Here is an 8,508-nt window from a genome sequence, read left to right as displayed (position 1 = left end):
GGGAGCTTTTATTAAGTTGTTCGGGTAAGTAACCCCTGGATGGCGCTGTTCGCAAAGGTACAACTTCACTGGCCTGTTCAATTTGGATTTATAGGGGTAATTAAGTTTTAAATTGAGACTACTTGATGTGAGATATCATATGAAGAACAAGTATTTAAGGTTCATTATTCTCAAAGAGGCTCATAACAAATACATAAATAAATTCAACCAGTCAGCTGGATGCAATCACACAGGCCTACTACACATAAATACAAAAACTACCTGTGAAGAATTAAACTATTGAGGCTGACTTATCAGCACATTTTAACAAAGTTTAACAGCTGATAACGTTTTTTTTTTTTTTTTAATTCCAGGAGGCAACCACAACGAACGCGCAGCACACTCTCCAATGTGGTGGGTTTTATCCCAGAGTGCATGCAGGGGGAATTGGCTGAGGCTGTGTGTAATCTTGAGGCCCACCCGTGTATGCCATCAGTTTGGTGTGAGTGGCTGCTGAGATAGAGGAACATATGACGCTGTGGTTCTCTTCACTTCCTGTAAAATTATGCTCAACAGAAACAGCTACATGTGAAACGCTGACAAAAGCTCTCGCACACTATTTCAAAACTGCAAGTAAATGGATCATTTCTCAGCCACCCTGTGAAGACTTTAAGCCTCTGAATGAGATGGTGTTGTAGGTAAGCTCTATTGTGGATTTCTGCTCCTCGAGCAACTTTTTTTTTTTTTTTTTGCATTGCATTATCTTGTCTATTTTCAGCAGAATCGGGCAACACTTGCCAGGGCCTAATCAGTCTTTGATAACTCATAGCTCAGCTTCAGGGGGTCTTTGCCAGTACAAACAAAAACAAGACAACAGCAACATCTACATTTTCAAATAGTGCTACTAATGTAGTCTTAGAGCAGCTTCTATAGTAGCTTCTTCTACTACAGCAGACCTGCATGTGTAAGTGTCTGTGCAAAGCAGATCATCTTAAATGAAAGAGATGTTGTAAAGACTTTGTATTTTGCTTAATTAAATGCATACACCTTCATTTTTTTGCCTTTCATTTGATTACTTAAGCAGATAAAAAAAAAAATATTTATGAACCAAGTTTTAGGTCATGTTTAAAATAACCACTGTTGTATGTCAATTCTAAAAAGATGTTTTTTTTTTTGTTGTTTTTTTTTTTATCTTATGTTCTTAATTATCTTTTGTGCACCTGAAACACTTAAAATCATATTTTACAACTACTCCTAACTATGTGACATAAAAACATAAACAGTGTAGCATCCATTTATTTCCTAACTCAGATTCAACAAATAGTTTTATTTTATTTCTTCATCTCTTGTCATTGCAGGTTCAAGGCACTTTAGCAGCCAGAAGAGCTGCCCATCACAACTCAAACTAGCTCTAAATCATTCATTATTTTGCCTGCTCTGTTTTTGCTGTCCCACATAAACTCATCTGTTTGTAAACACAGGTCATTCCCTCTTTTATTCTTGTTAACCCGCTTACTTGCTCCCACTATCCTTCATTAGAGATGAAATGCACATACCAGCCTATTTTCCTTAATTCTTGCAAGACTGTGCAAATGCCCTAATTTCTGGACTTCTTTGGGTCTACCTGCATTATACTTGGGCTTCAATCCCTTTACTGAACCCTTTAGAGATAAGTTTATCTGTTGTGACAGTCAGTAAACTTTTCTCTAACCTGGTCACCTGCTTAGCTCTCACAGTGTGATGGACGACCTGGCCATCGGTGGAATAGATCTCTCGCCATTCAAAAACTTTGACCTGATTGTGGATTACAGAGCAGTGAAACGTGAACACCTGCGAGGCCGCAACAACGTGACTTCATGTCGAAGCCCTACTAGGGAGCTTGACACATTTCACATAAAGACTGAACTTAAGGAGAAAAGGCATCTGGAATTTCTGAGGAGAAGATCAGTGAGCCCTGACCCATCTACAAAGTGCTCCTCAAAGAGAAGACGTACACCAAAGACAGCTTCAATGAAACAATACAGTACCATCAGAAAATTAGACACGTTACATACAAATGTACATACTTCTCCCACCTCTAATGGACGTCCATTGATGATTTTAACACCAAACAGCAGCATAACCGATGGTCCAAGTACCAGCAAATGGGTAAATATCAAATTCTTGGAAATAACTGGAGTGTAAGGTGCTATTTCAGAAGATCCATGTATCATCTCTCCACCCTGGGAATAAAATAGCTTCACTCTCCTCTTTTTTTTTCAGGCTTCACTATGGTCAGACGAGGTAACACTGACAAGACAAGAGAAAGACCATATGAGGACACAAACATCCACATTCACCTCTACACCAGCAATCAAGAAATCAAACCAGCACAGGACAAAAAACACAGATAAAAGAGAGCATGGTAAAGTTCCTACAGCTACTTAAAAGTAAGACAAGAAAATCATGAAATAGCTCTGATTTGTAATTCCAATACTTTTTTGTGTCCTCTTCCAAAAGTTCAAAAGACCAGCATCAAATCATCCAGCCAAAGTGAAAATATTCTCCAGAAAATAAAACTACGGGAGAACAGTATGCAGACAGAGTGAGTTTAATCTGTGCCACTATTCAGAATCAACCATGATCAGTGTTTGCATATTTCTAAAAGACATCTTTTGTGCAGGTCTGGTCTTGTCACTGTCAAGGAGTCGGTAAGTTTTAAATTGCTTATTTACCAGGCTTTAACGATGATTTGAATGTTTAAAAATGTGTATCAGAATATACTAAGCTCTGTGTCTCTCAACTCTCATATAATAGGATATCAAGCTGCTAGCTGACTTGTTGCAGGTAAGCATCCACTCCATCCTGAGCTAGCTATATTTAAACTGCACCATGGCATCAAAAGTTGAAATAACCCCTTTGGTGTATGAATTAACACATAGATATTAATGATAATAAATGTTTAAAGTTGGGAAAAATGGGGAGCAAGCCTCCCCTTTAATGGGAGGGCAGGGGCTTTCTGGGCCCCCCTATGATAACCATATTTTTTATTTTCATGCTATAGAGCACTATAGCCTTTTTCAGAATGTAAACCCCTGTCTTAAAACAGAATTAGCTTTTTAGTAAAGCTAATAATATGGATGAACCCCTTTGACACGATTGAATAAACCAATTGGAATGTAATGCCACACTATTAGCTAAGCTAAGCTATGATGTACAAATGTAAAGATACCAGAAAATAAAGTAGAAGGAACTGAGACAATATATGGGAAACAGCAATTGCAAAATGGGTTGAGTGTGGTGTGAATGGGTAACAAGTGGCAAAATTGGCAGGAAAAAAAGAAAAATGGGTTACGGAGTGGCAAAAAATGGATTGAATGAAGCAAAAAGGGCCTAAAAGTACCAAAAAAATGGGGAAAGTGTCAAAAATGACAGGATAGAGTAATGAATATGGGTTAAAAGTGGCAAAAATGTTGCAAAAATTGCCAGATAAAGTAGTGAAAATGAATTAGCGACAAGCATGGGTAAAACAGTTGCAAAAATCAATTTAAATGGTTAAAAAAAATCTTTAGCAAAATGTCCAGATAAAGTATGTAAAAGGGTTAAAAAAGCAAATATGGCTGGATAAAGTTGTGAAAAGATAAATGGGAGAATGGAGAAATATGGGAAATTAAGATGTCTCGTAGACGAAATGTTTTGCTCAGATGGCAGAAAGAACAAAGATAATTGTTTTCTTGTAAAACATACTTCAAGCAGTTTTTAAATGGGCCTTAGATTTTTTCTTATATCATATAAACTACACAGCTTTTAGAAAGTAAACGTTTAGTATAATTGTTGTAGTATATTACAGTCAGATGCCTTTGCTATAAAGTAAGAAGAGGGGGAAATAAAGAAAGTTCAACACCTACAGAGTACCCTGTACAATAGATGTCTGGGCCTTAACGCATCCTGGATGCAGAGATCTCTTTTGAAAATGCATCTGACCAAACTTATTACCTTTTTGGGGTTAACAAATACGGAAGAGTATTAGGGCCACTGAAAAAAAAAATTTGAGACAATTTTTTTTTTCAATTGTGAGAAAAAAGTCAGAATTCTGAGATTAAAGTCTTTAATCTCAGAATTCTGACTTTTTTCTCATAATTGAAAAAAAAAAAAATTGTCTCAAATTTTTTTTTTTCAGTGGCCCTAATACTCTTCCGTAAACAAAATATCACTATAAGCAGCACTTTTAATAAACCAAGGTTCTGTTAAAGAACTTCATTTTTTTTACTCATTTTAAATGCAAAAATGTCACCGTGTTGATTCCTAATGCTAAATGTTTTCACTGGAGTTACATACAAGTTGCTGTAGGGTATAACTGTTTTAATGGGACCTCAATCATCATTGTTAGAACAATGGAGTTTTATTACAAGTTTTACTTTTTTGTGACTAGTAAAATTAGTGAATAAAATCGCTTGAGAGTTGTGCAGGTGTAGCCTTACCTTGGTAATGCTAATTGCTCTTTTCTACTTTGTAGTACTGTTTTGATCAAGTTTATGCTTCAAAGTGACCAAAGCAAGCCCGGAGTAGTTGGCTTAATTTATTCTAAGCATTAATGTATTTAGAAAAGCTGCTAGCTATGTTTTAGATGTCGTTGTTGTTAGCATGTTGTTTTAACGGCTCATAGTGACAGTAACAGCTGGACTCTCTGATCTGTTCGCTATCAGGAGGCTCTGTGGAGAGAAGAGGCCTTGAAGAAGAAGCTGGCAGCCCTCCAGGAGAGCACGAACAACCTCGTTAACTCCTCCAGCAAAATATGGACGGTCAGGCTCTCCACCTGTTCACTCAGTTTCTATTTCAACAGCCCTCCATGGTTCATAGTGTTTTAATGTTGTCGTTCACTGGGCCCCTTTTTGATTTAACACTGAAAATGTCACAGTTTCATACACAGCAATGTTTAACAGCTGCTATCTCAGGAAGGCCTGTGCAGTCTGTGGTTTGGAACTTCCTGCCTTGACTGCATAGGACAAGAGCAAGCTGTCAGTCTTATAGGAAGGGTGGGGTAGTCTGCAGCTAATAAGCACTGCTGTATGCATCTTCATTGACTGTGTTTTAGCTACTCTGGCTGTAATTCATGATTTAAAAATACTGCTGTTACGCTGTTTCCACTCTTCAGATTTGATTCATAAGATCTAAAGGTACACATTTCGAGATGCAATATTCAGGCTTTAAGTTGTGAGACAACATAAAAGCGTTTTTTTTCTTCATAATAGTGTAGTGTTACTATACCTACATAAACTGATTATTCTTGAGGCTCACAGGTGCAGCAAGTACATCATTGAACGCAGTGAAAGAACAAGCTGTCACACATTGTGGCTCTCAAATCATTAATTTTCCATCTGCAGGTTGAAGCATGACAGTCAGTCATTTCCTCTCTTACCCACACAGGCTCGCTGCAGTGAAGATCTGCTGAGAAATAAGATCAAGGCTCTGGAGGCGCAGCTGCAAGTCTGCCTGCAGGTAAGAGCAGCAGCTGGTGGTAAAAACGCAACCACTGTGTGTTTTTTAGCATTAAATTTAGTCTTTTTATTATGCTTCTTTACAGCAACCCAAGTGTTTCCATCCTTCCTTTGAAACGTTAGTGTAACTCAGCTGTGTTTTGTCCTGATTTGTAGAATTTTCCAAAAGATGGAGTGAAGAAAGTGGTGATACAGATGGAGAAGCAGAAACGGATGTATGAGGAGAAGGCACTAGAGGCTCTGCAGAAGGCCACACAGGAGAAAGCTGATGCTCTTACGAAGACTGAGATACTGCAGGTCAAATTTTTACCTTTAAATGACAGAAATGTACTACCAGAATGTTTCTTTTTAGCTATGGAGCAACACATTAAAGTCATCAAGTTTAAGACATATTAAAAGTTATTCAAATCTGTGTGAATATTTCAGCTTGATTATGAAATGTATGTTTTGCCACTAGGTAGCACTCAGTAAAGCAAGAACAGAGGCAATGAGATGGCAACACCTGTATGAGGAGCTGAAGCTGAGCTCTGGACAACTCAGGGAGAATCAACATCTCAGCAATGACCAGCTGCAACATCTGCTAAGCCAACTGGAGGTACAGTATAGTAGATAGCATTTTGATTGCATGGATGTTCCGAGGTTTTATTGTTAAAGCTTGATACATTGTGTGTGTCCTGTGCAGCTGTCTAGATCCAGAGAGGCTGAGCTGATGGAAGAGGTGGTGTCACTGATTCAAGAGAAGACAGAGCTGCGGCACAACATCTCTTTGCTGGAAGGAGACAACCAGATGTTTAGAGAGGAAATTCAACACCTTGAAGGCAAGGATTAGAGATAATGTTCCTTTAGAAAACTTGAATCAGTGCTTTATTCAAGTGTTTTGGATCTAAAACTAACTTTTCCTGGCACAATTAAAAACAATGATTGATGCAACATTTATTAAAAGAGATCTCTGTTTCCTAGACGACAGTGATGAGGCCCAGGACTTCTTGATGCTGGGACAAGTGACATCAGAGGAAGCAGGTGCCCAGGGGACAGCGAGGACAGACTCTCAGGTGGAGGAGCAGCTCCGTCACACTCAGGAGAAACTAAGACTCAAAGAAAAAGAGGTACTGATGGGATTTTGTTACACTATACTGGAGCCTCAAGACTTAAACATCAAGGTTTTGTTTCATTTTGTATTTGTTCGAAAAACAAAAAAATTCTAATTAATGTTTCACATAAAAAGACATGAATTTGATTCAAAGATGACATCCCTCTAGTTTAGAAAAGTATTCTGTGGAGTGACATGTAACAAGAACATTTTTGTTAGAAAATTACCTCGCTTCTGGTAAGTGTATTTCAGGACAATTTTCACAGACTTCTAAATTGATTTCCTGATGTATATCTTTTTATAATACACACAAATGAATCACCTTAGTTTCATCTTACTTTAACAAAAGAAAACTTTTACGATAATTGTGCATGTTGCCCCCTTTTAAGACCCATGCCAAAGGATTAACTCCTCCTGGTATCATATGCATTTTAAATTTAGCCTTGGATGACTGCAGTTAATATGATCCCTTCCTGTCCCTTCTCCTGTGCATATGTGTGTTTATGTGCACAGTGTGAGGAGCTGCATGCAGAGTTGTATGCCATGGAGCAGGAGTGTAAATCCAGTCAGGCCCGGCTGTCGCAGTGCAGAGACGAGCTCCGACAGCTCAGCCATCGCCACAAGAGACCGGTGAGCTGTGTGTGTGTGCATAAGTGTAGCCAGTGTTGCCTAATGTGAACACAAGATCAGCAAAAAGGTCTCCATATCCCTCCTCTTCTGTACACATTTCTTCTTGTTTAGACGCTGTGTGGCTCCTGGTGGAAGGTGTGGGTCTTCCTCCTTCTGTTCCTCGCTGTAGCCCAGGTTGTCCTGCTGTGGCTGTGGTATCCTCCTTTCAGGGAGCAAGTTGAAGACCTGTACTCGGACATAGAGACGCGCATTGAAGACTATCTCATGGAAGTGGCATCACCTCAACACGCAAGCTGTTTTCGACCAATATGATGGTGTCAGAATTTTTATTTCTCTAGCTTTTGTTTTAAATGAAGACTGTTTAAGGATTCATCTTCTTAATATTTCTTTGCATGTGAGACTTGGAACTCAGTGTGTTTGATGTTAACATGTTTGGGATGTCTGCACTAAGTTCAAATACAAGTGAAGACTTTCAGTGTTTCTGACTTTTTTTTTTTAACCAATGAGAATATGACAAAGCACTATCAGCTCACAAGCTGGCTGTCATATAATATATGACCTCTGACAAACAGTGAGTGGATAAATTGAAATACTTCTACATAGGAGGATAAAGACTGGATGTGTCTGTCATACTGTAAAACACTTATTAGCACCACCTTGTATAATTTAAACACCACTAAATAAAGGGGAAAAATCACAGTAAATCTTTTAACTGTTGTGGTGATGGAACTAACCTCAGAGAGTTTTGGCATTTAAAAAAAAGAGCCATTAGTGTTTTTGTTGAAGAATTAAATATTTTTTCTACAAAAATGTGATTTTGTCTTTTTTTATTTTAGTTAGTAGAGTCATGAGTTCATTGTGCTGTGGGTTTAGTTGAGGATGCTCCTTACCTGGGTTGTTTAGAGCAGTTATTCTGACATCTTGAATGCAAAATAGAGTTTGTCCATATCATCTGCTTTTTCATAAGATTACCACACAGTAGAAGACTATATTTAAAAAACATTCAAAAATATTTATTATATTTATCTTTTGGTTCAGATGTGATCCAACTTGGTGACACTGGACCTGTCCTCACTAAAAAAAATATTACTGCCCAATAAGTTTTATAACCTAAAGTAGCATCACTACACTGCGAAATACAGTGATTTTCAGCAAACTAACCATCAGAAAAATGGCTTTAAGTTAACAAAAACAGAAGCAAATGAATATAGGGTTAATTCATTCAAATCTGGTTACCTAGATGATGATAACATTTACAGATACAACATACACTATATGGAAAAGTATTAGGCCACACTTGTTTGTTATTGAATTCAGGTGTTTCAATAAGAC

The 8,508-nt window shown here is 37.9% G+C and overlaps 1 protein-coding gene across 2 annotated transcripts; it reads left to right on the top strand.

The window, feature by feature from the left end:
• Positions 1-127: 127 nt before the first annotated feature.
• Positions 128-7,951, top strand: LOC121517657 (TRAF3-interacting JNK-activating modulator). 2 transcript variants are annotated; one of them, XM_041799616.1, is made up of 14 exons: positions 128-677; positions 1,707-2,127; positions 2,242-2,383; positions 2,479-2,563; positions 2,642-2,669; positions 2,776-2,805; positions 4,665-4,760; positions 5,386-5,457; positions 5,613-5,753; positions 5,914-6,051; positions 6,139-6,274; positions 6,417-6,562; positions 7,060-7,176; positions 7,288-7,951. In XM_041799616.1, the coding sequence occupies exons 1-14, from the start codon at positions 661-663 to the stop codon at positions 7,486-7,488; spliced, it is 1,770 nt and encodes a 589-aa protein (XP_041655550.1). In that variant the 5' UTR covers positions 128-660; the 3' UTR covers positions 7,489-7,951. The 2 variants fall into 2 exon arrangements, with proteins under 2 accessions (XP_041655550.1, XP_041655551.1); XM_041799617.1 differs by having other exon boundaries at positions 1,338-2,127.
• The last annotated feature ends 557 nt before the right edge of the window (positions 7,952-8,508 follow it).

The sequence above is a fragment of the Cheilinus undulatus genome, linkage group 11 (assembly GCF_018320785.1).
Source record: "Cheilinus undulatus linkage group 11, ASM1832078v1, whole genome shotgun sequence".
NCBI lineage: Eukaryota > Metazoa > Chordata > Actinopteri > Labriformes > Labridae > Cheilinus > Cheilinus undulatus.
This window is presented reverse-complemented; position numbering and strand designations above follow the sequence as displayed.